The sequence below is a fragment of the Protobothrops mucrosquamatus genome, unplaced genomic scaffold, assembly GCF_001527695.2.
Source record: "Protobothrops mucrosquamatus isolate PMUCROS unplaced genomic scaffold, P.Mucros_1.0 scaffold_294, whole genome shotgun sequence".
In the NCBI taxonomy this organism is placed as follows: domain Eukaryota; kingdom Metazoa; phylum Chordata; class Lepidosauria; order Squamata; family Viperidae; genus Protobothrops; species Protobothrops mucrosquamatus.
Genome location: NW_015386370.1, coordinates 2,557,954 through 2,576,416, shown reverse-complemented (window position 1 = coordinate 2,576,416; position 18,463 = coordinate 2,557,954). Strand labels below are relative to the sequence as shown.

Sequence of the window (18,463 nt, the reverse complement as noted above, 5' to 3'; positions counted from 1 at the left end):
GGACTGGCCTAGGGGGTATTTTAATTGGTTTTAACAAAATTTTAATAGAGCGGCCAATTCAAATATTTATTTTTAATTATTTTAGATTTGTATTTGGTATTTATGTGGGATTGTTTTAAACTGGCTGTAAGCCGCCCTGAGTCCTCCGGGAGAAGGGCGGGGTATAAATGAAATAAATAAATAAATAAATAAATAAAATGAAACTAAACTTTAGATGACCCTGACTGTTAACTCCAACTATTTTGGAGAGAAACTTTGAACATTCATATTTGGGCGGGTTTTTCAAGTATTGTGATTGGTTAAGGCCCTGTGGGCTCAGAGTATAAATTACAGGCAATTGCCTTCAGTTCTCCAGTTCTAGTTTGAGTCAATAAATAACGTAACTATGCTAGTCTGCTCCTTGCCTACTGAAACCCACTACACAATAAAAGGTGGGATGCTGCAGAGGAGAGAGCTGCTGCTAAGCAAGAGACTGAAATCACTGGGTGATAGGCTGGGTAAAGAGCCCTGGCAGGCCTAGTTATCACCCCCTGCCTACCAGTAAGCCACACTGGAGGCATGCTGAAATCACTGGGTGTCAGACCAGGTAAAGAGCCCTGGTGGGACCACGCTCCCTGCTCTGCCTGCCAGTAAGACACACTGGAGGTACAGATATACCTGAGGGATCTGTCCCCAGGATCCCAAAGTGCAGCACAGCTCCAACAGTACAGTACAGGCATTAACCAGCACCACAGGGGCCTCCCCAAATGGCTAAATTAGGAAGGCTCAACGAGTTCAATATTACTCATCTGGAACAGTGGAGCTCATACGTCTCCCGAGTAGACAACTATCTCCGGGCTAACCAGATCACAGACAATGGTCTGAAGGCGGCAACCTTACTATGTGTCTGTGGACAAGCCACATTTGATATCGCTGAAAACCTGATAGCACCGGCAAGTATAAAGACTGTGGCCTACGCAGACCTCAAGAAAAAATTAAGGGAACATTTTAAGCTGAAACTCTCAGTAATGGCCTGGCGCTATGCATTCAAGCAATGTGAGCAGAGATCCGGGGAATCTGCAGCAGAGTTTGTGGCAGCTGTTCGCCAAGCTTCGTGCCAATGCGAGGCTCCCTGACCTGGAAAACCATCTCAGAGACAGGCTCGTTTTCAGCCTGCATAATAGAGAATTACAGCAGCGCCTATTCGACATGGAGAAACTGAATTTCCAAGATGCATTGAAGGAAGTCATGACGGAAGAGGCTGCCGGAGGGGCAATGAAGACTCTCCGGCCACCTAAAACACATACCAGCCCCACAGCGATCCACCAAGGGACCACAGAAGGATCGGGGGAGGTCAGTGAGAGTGAAAAAATCGATCATTTGCGGAGAGAGCCACCCAGATGGCCACGCTCCACAGAGCAAGCAACTTCCCCACAGAGCTGTGCAAGCTGTGGGGGAACAGCATGAAAGAGCAGAGTGCAGATTCTGCACAGCAGTATGCCTTGCCTGTGGAAAGCAAGGGCACCTTGCCAGAGTTTGCAGAGGTCGTCAGTGGGAAACGAAACCTGCAACACAGCAGCACAAGGAGAAATGGCCCCCAGGACAGAACAGAGTTGAATACTGCTCAGGAAGGCATAGCATCCAACTCACAGGGGCCCAACATTCCATCAAAGAAAAGATGAGACTCCAACTAAGACTGCAAGGGGTCCCATGCTCCATGGAGCTAGATACTGGATCAGCCCTGTCCATTATCTCCTCTAGGACTTTTGATCACATTTGTAAATGTAGCCGATGGCGGTTCCCACTCAAATCATTGAGCTTAGTGCTAACGGACTTCCAGAATTGCCATGTTCCCATAAGGGGGGAAGCTACCATTAGAGTACAATTCAGAGAGTTCGATGGTCCCCTCAGCATAGTGGTCATAGAGAGACCATGCACTAGACTCATAGGACTGGACTGGTTTGAGGCCCTGGCCATCAGGGTGACAGGCATCCATCGAACACAAATGGCTGATCTAGCAGCAGTATGCCAACAATATGCTGACATATTCAGCACAGAGTTGGGACCATACAAAGGGGCACCCATTTCACTCAACCTTGATTCAGCAATAATTCCAATCTGATTAAAACCGCGCAGGGTTCCCTTTGCATTGAAGCCTAAAATTGATGCGGAACTAGACAAGCTGGTACAGCAGGGAGTGCTCCAACCGGTGGATTGTAGCTAGTGGGAGACTCCAATAGTGACCCCAGTTAAGCCTAATGGGGACGTCCGCATCTGCGCAGACTACAAGTGCACCATAAACAAGGCACTACAGCAGCATGCTTACCCTGTACCAGTAATGAGCCACATCCTCGCTTCGCTCCAGGGAGGCTGAATCTTTGCTAAGTTAGACCTCGCCCAGGCTTACCAGCAGCTACTGGTAGATGACGCTATCGCAGAAGCACAAACAATCGTCACACATAGAGGTGCATTCCGAGTGCGCCACTTGTAGTTTGGGGTAAGCGTAGCACCAGGGTTGTTCCAAAGTATTATAGAACGAATACTGAAGAACATTCCCGGTGTCTGCCCATATTTTGATGACGTCCTGATTGTGGGGGAATCAGCGGCAATCCTGGCGGAATGTCTCCATGCAGTACTCCAATGTTTCCGCAAGGCAGGCCTAAAACTCAAGAAGGAAAACTGCCAGATCGGCGTGGAATCCACAGAAGTCCTGGGTTTCTGCATCGATGCTGCTGGAATCCACCCATCTGACGCAAAGCTAAAGGCAATTCAGCAAGCCCCCACACCAAAATCCAAGGGGAGCTACAAGATTCCTGGGCTTGCTCAATTTTTACCACTCCTTCTTACCACATAAGGCTGTCCTGTCAGAACTGCTACACCGCCTACTGGACAAAAAAACACCCTGGGCATGGTCACGCACCCAAGACAAAGCGTTCAAGGCAGTAAAATCATTGTTATCCTCGGACTCCGTCCTAGCTCATTTCAATGAAAACCTACCAGTAACACTAGCCTGTGACGCTTTGCCATACAGCATTGGGACAGTACTAAGCCACAGGATGCTAGATGGTAGAGAGGCCCCCATCGCATACTATTCTAGAACATTATCATCGGCTGAAAGAAACTATGCCCAGATAGACAAGGAAGCCCTCGCCATAGTGGCTGGCATTAAGAAGTTCCATGACTTCTTATATGGACGAACCTTCACCATCTTTACAGACCACAAACCTCTGCTTGGTCTCTTCACAGCAGACAAAGAGACACCACAGATCCTGTCGCCGCAAATGCTACGATGGTCCATTTTCATGGCTGCATACTCATACCGGCTAGTCCACAAGCCAGGTAAGGAAATGGCCACACCGATGCTCTCAGCTGACTGCCTCTACCGCAGACTGATCGGACCCAGCCCCAGCTTGTCGTATCCTGGTGATCCAGGATCTGCCTGAAGCACCCCTACATGCAGGGACATTGCAGCTGAAACCACCACGGACAAAACGCTTAACCGCGTTCTCAACTGGGTGTTAAGGGCATGGCCAGAGACCTGGCCAGGTCCTGAGTTCCATCGCTACGCTTCTCGGAAAAACGAACTGCTGGCCCACAAGGAATGTGTGCTGTGGGGCAGCAGGGTCATCATTCCACCCAGTCTTCACTCCAGGGTGCTGGATTCCTTACACGAGGGGCACCCAGAAATTGTTCGAATGAAGACTCTAGCCAGGAGCTACTTGTGGTGGCCAGGCCTAGACAAGGACATTGAGAATCAAGTAAGGAGTTGCCAGGCCTGCCAAGAAACCTGACCGGAGATGCCACAAGCACCAGTGCACCACTGGGAGACCACGCATGCCCCATGGTCTTGCATGGACATTGACTTTGCAGGCCCCTTCCAAGGGCAGGTGTTCTTAATTGTAGTAGACAGTTATTCCAAGTGGTTGGAAGTGGCACCGGTCTCATCGATGACAATAACCAGGGTCATCAAAGAGTTGTGCCAGCTGTTCACCACACATGGTCTGCCAGATGTAATCTTGTCCGACAATGGGGCACAATTCACGGCAGGAGAGTTTCAATCTTTCCTCAACACCAACATGATTCGGCATGTAACATCTGCTCCATTCCATCCCATGACCAATGGTCAGGCCGAACGAATGGTCAGGACCACAAAGGAGGCGCTCAAGCGGATGACAACTGGGGACTGGAATCACCGCCTGGCGAACTTCCTCCTGTGTCAACACACAGTACAGCAGCAGGTCGCAGTCCAGCGGAGCTGAGGTGGGGCTGCCGGCTCACCACGAAGCTCGACTGACTTCACCAGACAGAGTAGCGGCAGAGACGGCTCAGCCAACCCCTCCCCCAGAACTTACAGTTGGGTGAATTGGTCTGGGCCAGGAACTATGGAAGTGGGGCACCTTGGGTGGCAGTTAGGGTAACTAAGATAACGGGGCCCTTGTCATATGAGGTTATTCTGGAAAATGATCATAAGGTCAGACGCCACATTGATCAGTTATGCCGTCGGCAGGCCGGGCCAGTCCCGGGTGGGGATCCCGAGGTTTTATCAGACACACAAGAGAACTGTTTTCCTCCGAGTTTGCCTACATCACCCATGGCTGCCTCCGGGGAAATGGAGGTACGAAGGTCCGTAGAGCCACTGCCATTCACAGGCGACCTAAACGGCTATCACAACTCTGTTCAATTGGAGATGGATAATACTCCACTTGAACAGGACTCTCCAATAACATTGCGGCAGTCCACCAGGATCCGTTGGCCCCCCGGCCTATCTCAAAGACTATGAATATTGAACAGACTGAGGATGATAACTATCCTAGGGGAAAGGGGTGTTATGTACTGAATATATATAAAGTTGTGTTAATCCCTGCTAAAGTGAAACTAACTTAATTCCAACTGCTTGTGAAGCTAAAATGAAACTAATATTTAGATGACCCTGACTGTTAACTCCAACTGTTTTGGAAGGAAACTTTGAACATTCATATTTGGGCGGGTTTTTCAAGTATTGTGATTGATTAAGGCTCTGTGGGCTCAGAGTATAAATTATAGGCAATTGCTTGAAGTTCTCCAGTTCTAGTTTGAGTCAATAAATAACATTGTAACTATGCTGGTCTGCTCCTTGCCTACTGAAACCCACTACACAATAAAACCGATGGTAACTAAGCATTTGCTGAAGTACCTTCTTCAGGACATTCTTCATCACATATTTTCGCAAGCGTTTTTCAAGTTCTTCATCTTGACCCAACACAGAGGCTATTCTCAAAATCTCTGGCAAGGGAAGGTGAGAAAAAAACGGAGACTATGAGACCCTTGATGAAACATAATATTGTATATTTATGTGTTGAATTTGTGCACACTGTATGCTTTTCTGCTAATGTTCAGAGGAGCAGGGATGTGATTCTGGCATCGTGTATGAATGTATGTGTTTGTGAGTATGTTAATGCAACTATATGTGCATGTGTTTGGGTGTGAGTAAATTGTAGTAGTGCCATCATTTTCTGACTATTTCTGAATCAAAAAGAGTTGTGAATTCTCTCATACCTTCAATTTAATACAGAAATCTTGAATATAGCAACCATAGCAATTCTGAAATGTGGGTAGCTAGCATGGTCCACTTTTCACTGCCCCTTTTATGTATTCAAAACACAGGTAAAAGAAGTTCCTGGTTATTTCTATAGTTGGTTAGTTGTAGTTGGGAAATGGAAGCAGGTTCTACTGCCAAATGCAATTCTCATGCTGTTATATTTTATTTATAGGTAAAGCAAGATAAAATCTCTGATAAATTTTACAATGAAACTTTCCTACATCATTGTAAGACTGGAGATGCTATTTCAATTAGGTTAGAAAATCAAATGCAATGGGATAATAGGAATAAATGAGCTGAGAAATAATTCTAAATCTCAATATTCATGAGGAACTCACCAAAACTGTCACAAATGTGATTCTGATTTAGGTATTCTGCACATCTGTCAAAGAATTCATCAGTATTAAAGTCAGGGACATTTCGGATGTATTTAACCTGGAGGTATATAAAATTGTAATATTCAACAATGTTTTGTCTGCTATCCATAGCCATTGTCAATCATTTTTAACACGAGATACCAAGAATTGGTGTTATGCAAATTATAATAGCAATTTTATCAGCCTCTTAAACACAGGGATGATTTTTATTTGTTTGGTGAAATGTACAGTAGTCAAGATTCCCAGGAGAGTGAGAGTGCATTCCAGACAACTAAGAGAGAGTGAAGTTTAGATGGTTTGGTTGGGAGGAAGAGGTCATGTCAGCTACTCCCTACAAGTTCTCGGAATATATCTTTAAGGATTCAAATGCTTGAGTTTTGCAAGGTTTTGTCTGTAGGTAAGAACAATAAAGGAAACTGCTTAGCAGAAATCCTGCGGTATTTCTTGGTTTTTGGGGGGCCTGGCAACATCCATAAAATATTAATATTAAAATATTAATATAGAACTAGTTCAGCCTTTAATATGTTATTAAATCTAGCTGTGTAGACCATAGACCATCTATTGTGCCATTTTCTCAGTTTTGGTACAATACATTTGGATAAAGTGATATTTATATAATATACTTAAATTCTTAATATTCTATTATTTATGTGATTTAGAGTATTAAATTTAGATAAGAGATAAGTATAAAAAAGTAGATATTCTTTCAGTTTCTTACAGTTTTGGATATAATGTCACAAGCATTATAATTATTTATTTTTCACATTTCTGAACCACCCATCTCCCTCAAAGAGATAATTATTTGCCTTTTTTCAAAATTAGGTACAACAAATATATAATGAAATGAAAAAAATGAAGTCAGAGCATAAATAAAATAAGGTATTTGTATGATAATAGTTTCTGCTACATTTCAGGATATTTTTAATCTCTTCTCCTAGTTTATAATTATTTTGATATATTTCTTTATTGTTTCCTGTCAAGTGCAAGCCAAGATATTTGCTGAGTGGGCTCTCTGACAGCCAGATTCCTCTTGCTGACAATTAATTCCTTGTTGTTTTAGAAATCTTGTAGTTATTTTTGTTACTGAATATTAACTATGTATGCAGAATGTTCTCCATATGTATGGATTATGTTCATATTCATTTGGATAAACATAAACATTATGTTCCATAAGCTGTTTTATTGACTTTTGTGGTTCTGTAATAGTTAATATTACAGCATCTACATAACACTTAAGCTTATATTCTGTTCAATGGATTTTGAGACCTGTTACCACCTTCAATTTTTTTCTGACAGTATTTCTAACATGATGATAAAAGATAAAGCAAAGAGTAGAAATCCGTGTCTTGTTCCTTTACTGATCTGAAAATCTGCAGAGTTTGCTCAATGGGCCATAATCTTTTATTTTTGCCATTAGCATATACTTTTAACCCAAGCTTGAAATTCTTTTCTGAGATTCAATTTAGTTCTGCCAATATGAATTGCCATTGCAAATTATCAAAGGCTTTTTTGGCATCTAAGGAGATTAGTGTAGATTTCTTATTTCTATTTATATGTTTGGTTCCATTGATTATGAACATAATGTTGTCTTTTATATTTTTCTTTCAGATTAATCCAGTTTGGTCAGTGTGTATAAGCAAATAAACACACTACTTCAATCTATCAGCTAATAAATATTTACATTCAACAAGGAAATTGATCTATATGATTGTGGCTCCTACTTCTACTTTCAAACTTGCAAGATTCTGTTACTATAACCTCATAATAAATATAGTGTTGGTACCCATGCTTTGTACTTCTTGCCTTGTTTACTTCAGATTTGCAAATCTCTAAGTATTTCTCTCCTCTTTAAACTTTTACTTTCCAGGAAACTAGGGAGGATCCCCTTCTGAGACTCTTCCCATATCCTTTCCATTTCTGCTGCTTGAGATACCTTTACATGATGGTTGTTGAGGCCATGACTCTTCTTCTCTCTGTCTCCCAAAGTCATTCCCATATACCATTACATCATACTCCTTCTTTTCTTTACTGGCTCCCAGAGGTCAGAGGGTTGACTCCCTCTGGGTACCTAAAGCGCTTGTGTTCTTTGAACACGCAACTACTCCCCACTATAGTTTTGATGAATGGTGTTTGTTGTGTCCTGAGCCTGCAAAAGCAGGCTCGGGACATTGCAAGAGTCCCGGGCATTTGCAGAAGCTGCCCGGGACCAGACTGAGTGGCGCCGGCCTTGCGCGCATGCGCAAGGCGGGAAAAGACCGCCTCGTGATTGGTTGAACTTGCCCGGGGATCAGAAGGTATAAATAGAGGCCTGCGTGCCTCTGCTCGGGTTGTTCGTAGATTGGAAGCAGAGAATAAAGACTTGTTAGAAATGCTTCGTCTCAAGCGCCGTTATTCTCCGGACATAACAGTGTTCATTGAAGAAAGGTGTCAATGCTACTAACATTGGATGTTCTTGCTTTGACAATATATGAAGAGGCTGCCACTCTCTGTATAAGCTGTGTGGTATTTTTAGAGTTAAATTAGATGATGCTGGGAGGGGAGGAGAAAGTATGTGTGTAAGGATTAGTTAAGGTAAGAAACCGCTGGCTACAGAAAGGAAGGGAAACTTTGCCCTTCAAACTAATTGGAGAATGTGATTTATGACTGCAAATAAGAGGAGGGAAATATGCTGGAATATTATGTGCTCACGGGAGGGGAATTCATATCTTGGCATCCACCATGCTGTGCTGACACTATGTTACATGATTAAAGACTTTTTAGGATAAACAAGGCCTGGAAGTTCTTTGAAGTGTTTCGTTAATCGGTCAATATAAGGTCAATTTAAAAAAAAGAAAGGTCATAAGAAAAGAATTCCAGGTCTGTTTCAGGAGCAAAGCTTATTTGTAATGTCATTATTTAAGCCTTTGCATTTTTCTCTCAGCTGCCCTACAGCATGTAAAAGACAATTCAGTGCCTCTTTTAGGTAAGAGCCCAATTTCCATCTGTCGCTTGTTCTTGTAATGGCTAGAAGTGATACCAGATGGTACTAATATAACGGTGGAAGAATAAAATATCATAGAGAGTATGTCAAGATACATATCATTGGTTATTTTTTGTATATATGGATAAATGAAAAGGGAATGTTAGTGACGATATTAGAAATGGATTGGGGACATAAATGTACTTTTTATTCAGATGATGACCTGTTGTTGCATGGGAGCTCAAATGATTTGCAGTGAAATCACTGCAAACGTATGATAAAGCAAGGTTTCTGAAAAATTGATATATTAAAGTGCATAGCAGTTGTGTTTGACAGATAGTATAGTGGATGATTCCAAACTCTATATAAATTAAAAAATGAGCAAATTGATTAATTTATGTATGCTAAAATTACTAAATATGAAAAATGAATAGAGTAAGTTTAATATGTGAAAATGCTGGCAAAAAAATAGTGGGCATATCTCTGTTGTGAGGAATGGACGTTTGCCAAAAACCTAATACAAGTACATAATAAAAAAATAATACAGACATCATTTGTATATTGTATATGAACCCTTTATCTGAAAACTATCGTGTCACTTTTAATGTTTAAAATCAACCACATTCCTTTATAAACAAAACAATCTCACAGAAAGCAAAGTAAACTCTTACCCGAGAAGGTACCAACCTTGACAGCTCGTTCATTTTTAATTTTTTCTACCTCAATTAAGTTCCGGTCACAGAGCTCCCAGCAGTTGGGGGACAGGATAATTTCACTTGCTTTGGCTAAGTTTTGGGCCAACCGGACTTCTTCCACTGCTCGACCAGTTACCACAAAATGTTGTCGTCTGTTATCACCAATGACAACTTTTGAGATGTGACCTGCAGAGAGTCCTGAGAAAAGATTCAACTTCTTTATCAGAGATTCTGATTATAGCGTACTAAAATAAAATGGGGGTGGGAAAGTTGAAACTGAAATAATTCCACAATCTATAAGTATCCAGAAAATTATTACTTTTATTTATACTTTAATTATAAATGAAATCTTATCTCTGCTGATAAAGGATAATGGGTTTTTGGACTAATCTTTGTGTCATTTTTTTAAAATTATAGTTCCATTTTTTTACCTTCAATCCTAAGTGTTGATGAAAGGAAATATTAATTTAACAGAGGTTACTTATTGGTTATAGCCATCTTTGCAGCTTTCCTTTTGTCTCTGTTTCTTTCCGCACAGGATGAAATTAACATATACATCATTTTATAGCTTTTTTTATGAAAAATAGGCTTCAAGTTTGTTCTAGACTGAGGGGCTGGTACCTATCTTCACTCGTAGCTCAAGTCCCACTTCAGTATCACGAACACCATATTCTTGTTGGATGCTGAAACTACACTTCAGTGCTAGAGTAATAATCTCATTTAAATGGCAACGCTCTACCTTCCAGAGCGCCAACAGAGCATCACCTAGAAATAAGAGAATAAATCATGGAGCTTGTTGTATTTTCAAGAATGTATTTCCAATAGTTTTACAGAATTATTAAAAGTAGCCTACTTGTATGACTGTTTATTCCTGCAATAACATAATGATCTTCTATACCCTATTGTGGTGTGCATTCTTGGTTACTAATAGTTATAAATTCCCTCCCCTCATAATATAACTAGTTAGGAAATAGTTATTCCTCCTCAGGGCTCATGTACTGAGCTATGATGAAGTGGCATGTGGGGCTCTGTTATCGAGAGATCAGGCTAATTATACTAATGCTTTGTTGTTCGTTATTGTCATTTCAAACTTTGTGTTTTTATAAAAACATTTCTTGTATTAACTTTTATGATTGTGTTTGCATCCTTTTTATCTTTCAATGTGTTATTTAAATTAGGAAATCTCATTATTTAAGTTCATTTATATCAGTGTTTTCAAAGTTGGCAATTTTAAGGTGTGTCAACTTGCTAGCTAGGGAATTCTGAGAGTTGAAATCCACACCTTAAAGTTGCCAAGTTTACTGTATATCAATATCCAAAGTCATTATTTAATAAAATAATTGTCATTGCTTGAAGCACTTATATACTTTACTCTTTTTTAAGAAAAAAATGGTATCTTTAGTTGGGAATCCAAGATAATTCTGGACTCAGAAATGCGGTGGAAAGATGCAGAGACCCTTGCAAATTATGAAGATGATGCTTGCAATAATTTCATAAACATATTTTTTTTAAATATTGACTTTTGTGAAAATAGGATATCCTCTTATACAATTCAGGCCATTTCTTCACTTGTAATTTATACTATCTTCTGAAGTATCGCTCAGTTATTGCTAAAGCCATATAAATCCTGTCCACCTTACTATTATTATATATCAGTACAACACTGATTGCATGATACTAGAAATCATAGTGAAGAAACAGTCTAAAATAAATTCAATTATAGTGGGCTGATATTACAAATAATTTAATTTATCTAAGAATTTGTATGCTTGAGCTTTAGACAGATGGAGGCATACTAAATCAAATACAATCCAACCTGTTGAGAAAAATCTTATTGTATTGATTCAAGAAGGCCATTTACCAATATGGCAGCAACCTACCCTCCTATTTCTAATAATCAACTTGATATAATTACCATTTACCAACATGTTAAAAATACTACAGGTAGTCCTTAGATAAAGAAAAGTAGGAACAGAATTTCTGTCACTATATGGTGGGGTTGTAAAGCATGACATCATGTGACTTTAGCAATGGCAACCCTGGCAGCGCTTAGCAAATGCAATCCCAGCATTCGCCACTGCTGTTTTTAAACAAGAATTGTGGTTCATTAAGAAAATAACTCCTTATCATATCCTGCCATATTCCAATAAAGTGGAGAAGCCAGCAGGAAATTGTAAATCCCCAGACAACTTGCAAGCAGCCTAGCAAGCAGATAAGTGGTTGTTGCCAGGTATGGGACGATGCGCAAGGGATTGGTGTGGCACAGTATGAGTGGGATCACACTTGGGATAGATGTTGCAGGATGTAGGAGGGTGTGCAAGTGGTCAGCATGGCCAAATAACAGCAGGGTGTGGGATGGCAGCTTCTGAGAAGGGGTGAGATAAACACATTCAATTTTGGGGTAAACATTCAGATGGGAAAAGGCAACAACAACACAACAACACATGGCTCTCTATTCATATAAAGCTTGGTTTTCTCAAATTATGCAATTTTGCCTGGAAATTCTTTTTAATTTAGCTAAGAAATAAAAAGGAAACATTAACTGCTTTTTTAAAACATGCACACATTGAGAGATTTTTTAAAAAAACCCACAGTATTTAACATCCAAAACTTATTCTAAAGAAAAAAAGAAACAGGGTGACATGATAGCAGTATTCCAGTACTTGAGAAGCTGCCACAAAAAAGAGGGGGTCAAATTATTCTTCAAAGCACCAGAAGGAAGGACAAGAAACAATGGTCGGGAACTGACCAAAGAGAGAAGCAACCTGGAATTAAGGAGAAACTTCCTAAAAGTGAGGACAATTAACCAATGGAACAGCTTGCCTTCAGAAATCATGGGCACTTATCACTAAAGATTTTTAAGAAGAGACTAGACAGTCACTTGTCTGAAATGGCATAGGTTTTCCTGCTTGAGCAGGGGACTGGACTAGAAGACCACCAAGGTCCCTTCCAGCTCTGTTCTATTCTATTCTATTCTATTCCATTCTATTCTATTCTATTTGTCAGCAAATTTTATCCAATTCCAACACAAATATGTATAGGAATGTTTTATTACATGTGATAGATATGTAAAAACAACCTCAAAATTGGAAAGATGTGGTACAATGCAGAGAAAAAAATGGAATTTAAATTTGAAACAAAACCACGACTTTCCTTATTAGCAATAATCTCACAAAAAAAAACCAAGAAATATTAACATTTAGTAATAAATATTTTTACAGCAACAATAATAAACTTTGTTTAGTATTGGAAGAAAGATACAATTCTGATTAGGAACTTAAACTTGGAGAAAATGTAGCAATGGCAAAACTAGCAGTATACAGTACATACACAATAGAATTTTAACTAAATGTAAGAATATTTCCCATACATAAAATATATCATGCACCACAGTAAATGTAACTAGCTACAGTTTGGCTTTTAAGGAGGCCTAATCCTTATAGAAATTGCAAATTAGCAGATGTGTAAAAAAAAAGGGAAGTCAGAAACTTAAAAGCTCTTTTTTCATTTTTTTCTTTCCTACTTTTTAGTCTTTTACATTTGTTAAACATCTATTTTTTCCTTCCATTAACATATGTAAACATACATAAACATGCATACCAAGAGATATACCTAATAATAATATAACATACATTTCAAAATCAAATAATTTAGCCTAAGTTCAAATCCTTTATTATACTGTATAACCAATACTTTGATGTACAGCATGTTCTTACTTTCCAAAGCTATACTAAACTTTGAATGAAAAAAACCCAAATAATCCTAATGCTCATAACACCAATATTCTAAACTATAATGAATAACAATAGAATGTCCACCTCTTTTTTATATTTTTATATCCCATACTCTGGATATCTAAACAATACAATGTTAACAAAATTAAGTATATTATATAAATATCATTGTATTGAAATAAGATGTAAACTAACACAATAAAACAAAAAATGATTTTGATGTGTAAAAATAAAATCACTCTTTTTATTTTTCACAAATCATACCTGCAAATTTCAAGACATCACCTCCAAACACCAGTACTTCTATACATGAAAGAAAAAGGAAGAAATTTACAAATGATCTTTCACTATATGGTAGAGAAAATTCCATGAGAAAGTTGCTTTTAGAGAAAATGCCCTGATTTACTTTAATCATTGTTCTTTTTTCCCTACAAACAGAACAGCTATTGACTTGCCACACCACCTGCTGCACTTCATATCCCCATTATGATTATCCTCAAGTGGTCATGAAACTAGCAATGTGGGCAGAAACATTTGAAATGCAGCATATATTATGACACTTATGCCAAGTGCCATTTTATGATTCAATTTATAATTTAACTTTTAATTATTGGTAGGTTATTTTATTGCTAAAATGAAAGTTACCTCAGAACCACAATATTTTTTTAAAAAATCTCTTTGAAACCCCAAAGGCCCCTTTCTGCTTATGGACGGTGTTTATAGCTTCCATTTCATCTTTAAATGGAGTTTATTCAATTGAACTCAGAGGGACCTCTTTCTAAATGGAAACAATAGCAGAGCTTGACAGAGCGTGCATAGGACTAGCAGCATGGAGCAGCAGAGGAAAAGTTGCAGCTTGAGGGGCTTTCCTGCAAAATTGGGAGTCCCCTTCTTTGCCAATGCTGCCCAAAAGCCTGGGGTGATGGGTGGAAGTGTTGCTGATCCCAGCCTCCTTTCCCATAAAAAGTAGGTGAGGATGCTTGGAACAAGCTAACAATTGCCCCAGAAAGAGTACTTGGATAGGAGACCACCAGGCAATCCAAGAATCGTGCGCCTGACAGGGAAGTAAGGTAGGCCTGCCTGTGAGAGTGGCTGTGTCTCCAGTCTTAATCCACCGTACTCCCTTCACTAGACACTTTTCACAAGCACCCCCAAACAGCATACTTGGATGGGAGACCACCAAGTGATCCCAGAATGCTGTCTGGACATTAATCAAGGTTGCAATAATTTGTATGGAATTGTTCCATACAAATGGTATTTTATTGTAATTTAAAGGAGAGTGCACTTCTTTAAAAGAACAGTAAACAGGGCCCAGCCTTTTCCCCTCCACCATCCCCATTTCCAGGCAGTCTCAAGATTGACACTGCCAGGCCCTCTTCCCCCACTGCTCTAAAGCTTTCTCCCCTCCCGCCCAGAGGGAGGCAGCCTTTGGGCCAGTGCAATTTTTTTATGGGTAAGCAGGAAAGGGAGGTGAATTCCAAGCCCTCTTCTTATACAATATTAAAGGAATTGGAAGAGGCTCCCCCCTCCGCCCTCCTTCCCTTCCTGCCTCCCCTGACCATGTAACCTAGAAGCATCTGCCTGCCTCCCCTCCTCCCTCCCACTGGCTCTGCTACAAAGCCCCCCCCCTGCATCCCACCCAAACAACAGCCTCCATTTAGCTTAACCTTGAAAGCAATGATGCAGAGAGCGATGGTGAGGACAGGGCGGGGATCCTTTATGGGGGGAGGGAATCTTCCCCTTGAATCCCTGAGGCACAATGGGAAAGGAAAGGAGAGAAATTTGATCCATGCTCAGAGGAGTTCTTGTCTCACTCTGCGGTCATAGAGAGTTCCCAGGATTTAATTTCTGCAATTTTAATTTGAAGGGATAGAAGTGGTCCTAGACATAGGGGCTGTGTTCACACAATCACTGTTGTGTCCTGAGCCTGCAGTAGCAGGCTCGGGACGTTGTCATGGTAACGGGCTGTTGCAAAGCTGCCCGGGACCAGACAAAGCGGCACCAGCCTGCGCACATGCACGAGGCGCAAAGCGCGCTATTTTCTTGTATCCTTTTTACCTGGGGATTCTGGCTATTAAAAAAGGAAGAGAGAGGCCTGCGAGCCTCTCAGTTGTGACGGAGTAATCAGGAGGAGAATAAAGAACTTGTTGCTGACAGTATGTTTGCCATTCTTTTGCTGCTAAGACGAGGACTTAACACTGGCGACGAAGGTGGGATCATCTTGCAAGCTGAAAGAAGAAGATTATAAGACTTACCCAAAGGAGTCCTTGAAGAAAGGAAGACGGCATTAAATTCAGCATCTGGCCTGCCAGTACAGCATCGCTGGAGGTAAGCTGGCTGATAGACCCCTTCCTGAATAGCAAGCAAGAATGGCAAAGATTGGGAGACTGTCAGAATTCGACGTAGCTCGCCCAGAGAGATGGGAGTCTTATGTTGCTAGAGCAGAGAATTACTTCAGAGTAAATCAAGTTAGAGAAGATGGCTTGAAGACTGCAACCCTGTTGTGTGTCTGCGGTCAGGACGTGTTTGAGATTGCAGAAAACTAGGCAGCCCCTGCTCCTCTAGAGTCTGTAACATACACAGACTTAAAAAATCTATTGAAAGAGCATTTCCAACCAGAGATGTCTGTCATTACATGGAGACATACTTTTGAACAAAGGGATCAGAGGGCAGGAGAATCAGCCAAGGAATTTATCGCAGCATTAAGAAGAGCAGCCAAACCATGTGACTTTAAGGATTTAGAAGAAAGACTTAGAGACCGTTTTGTATGCGGGTTAAGGAACAGAGGGCTGCAACAAAAACTCTTTGCAAGAAAAGACCTCTTGTTCCAAGATGCTTTGAGAGAGGTAACAGCTGAAGAGGCAGCAGGTGGGGCAGTCAAACACACGCGGCCCATCAAGAACAGCTCAGAAGAAGTTCCTGTGCACCACGAGGAAGTCCAAGAAGGCCCGGAAGAAGATCCTGAAGAAGAGGTGGATCATCTTTTCCCATCTACAGGTGGAAAGAAGAAAGGAAGCAAAGACAAAGCTTCAGCTGGGCCTAAATGCTTCGGGTGCGGAGGTCGCCACAAGAGGGCTGACTGCAGGTTTCGTTCAGCCGTCTGCAGAGCGTGTGGAAGGCAAGGCCACATAGCAGCCATTTGTCTAGGCCAAAAGAAGGTACAACTTCGAGAAGAATTGCACCTGAAAGGTACCAGGGTCCCAAGCCAAAACAGGGTGGGCTTCTGCGTGTCGCGCAGGAGTGTTTGCAGAACAGGCACACACAAACCTCTTAAAAAGAAGTTGTCCCTTAAGGTGAGGCTGCAAGGAATTCCCTTAGTTATGGAGCTGGACACTGGGTCCGCTCTTTCAATCATTTCCTTTCATACATTCAGGAAGATTTGCAATAGCAGTGGGTTCCAGGCTAAACTTAGACCTTCCAACATGACTTCCAAAACTCCAAGGTGTGTGTAAAGGGGGAGGCCACCCTTACCGTACAACACAAGAGTTTTGAGGGTCCCTTGGATGTGTTGGTTGTTGGGGGTGACAGAACGAGTCTTATAGGACTTGATTGGTTTGAGGCCTTGGGAATTCAGGTTACTGGCTTGCATAGCTTGCAAACATTAAGCCTAGCAGAAGTCTGCGAGGAGTTTACAGATGTGTTTAGTTCACAGCTTGGATCCTACAAGGGGCCTCCAGTCTCCTTACGACTTGACCCCAACATCACACCTATTAGGGTTAAAGCTAGAAGAGTACCCTTTGCATTAAAAGGGAAAATTGATGCTGAGTTGGATAAATTGATCCAACAAGGCATTTTAGAGCCTGTGGATTCAAGTCCATGGGAAACACCCATAGTTACGCCTCTTAAGGCTAATGGGGACATTCGTATATGTGCTGATTACAAGTGCACTATTAACAAAGCACTGCAACAGCATGCATACCCCGTACCAGTAGTCAGCCACATTTTGGCTTCCCTCAAGGGGGGGTGAGTTTTTGCAAAGCTTGACTTGGCACAGGCTTATCAACAGTTACCTGTTGACGAAGCAGCTGCTGAGGCACAGACCATTGTAATGCATAGGGGTGCATTCAAGGTCAAGAGACTGCAATTTGGGGTAAATGTTGCACCAGGCATTTTCCAAAGCATCATGGAAAGCACACTTAGGGGCATTCCTGGGGTTTGTCCCTATTTTGATGATGTTCTTATTGCTGGAGAATCCATTCAGAACTTAGCAGAGAGATTGAGGGCTGTGTTGCTTCGCTTCAGAAGAGCAAGCCTAAAACTTAAGAAAAACAAGTGCAAAATAGGGGTCACTTCTACAGATTTTTTGGGATTTAGAATAGACGCCCAAGGTATTCACCCCACTGAATCAAAGTTAAAGGCCATACAGCAGGCTCCTAGCCCGAAATCTAAGGGTGAACTGCAGGCTTTCTTAGGCCTTCTAAACTTTTACAACGCTTTCCTACCTCACAAGGCCACTGTAGCTGAACCTCTACATAGGCTTTTAGACAAGCAGGCAGTCTGGCAGTGGACCAAAGTCCACGAACAGTTTCAATGAGGCCAAGGCCTTGCTAACATCTCATGATGTGCTTGCACACTTCAATGAGAAATTGCCTGTATGCATTGCCTGTGATGCTTCCCCTTATGGGGTGGGAGCTGTAGTCAGCCATTTGAAAGCTGATGGAACTCAGGTTCCTGCTGCTTATTACTCCAGGACTCTGTCTTCTGCTGAGCGCAATTACGCTCAAATAGACAGAGAAGCATTGGCCATAGTAGCAGGGTTTAAAAAATTCCATGATTTTTTATATGGCAGGCATTTCACGGTCTTCACTGACCATAAACCGCTGTTGGGGTTGTATACCAACAGTAAACAAACTCCCCATATTATTTCCCCTAGAATGCTGAGGTGGTCTATTTTTTTGTCAGCTTATGACTACTCCTTAATTCACAAACCTGGTAAGGAGATGGGTCATGCAGACGGCCTAAGTAGACTACCTCTGCCAACAGTAGAAGCAGACCCCGCTCCTGCCATCAATCTTCTTTCCATTCAGGAGTTGCCTGAATCTCCCCTTAATGCAAGGGATGTGGCTGCTGAAACAGCCACTGATGTCACACTTACTCGTGTGCTTTCCTGGGTTCTGTCTGGATGGCCTGACAGAAGCCCT

At 41.4% G+C, this 18,463-nt stretch overlaps 1 protein-coding gene across 1 annotated transcript in view; it reads right to left on the bottom strand.

Annotated features, from left to right (window-relative positions):
* The window catches only part of ADCY10 (adenylate cyclase 10), a 220,727-nt gene that overhangs the window by 181,988 nt on the left and 20,276 nt on the right, over positions 1 to 18,463 (bottom strand). Inside the window, 5 exon segments of the mRNA XM_029287319.1 lie at positions 5,153 to 5,241; positions 5,896 to 5,992; positions 9,581 to 9,786; positions 10,210 to 10,353; positions 13,587 to 13,625. Coding sequence (XP_029143152.1) covers positions 5,153 to 5,241; positions 5,896 to 5,992; positions 9,581 to 9,786; positions 10,210 to 10,353; positions 13,587 to 13,625 — 575 coding nt within the window.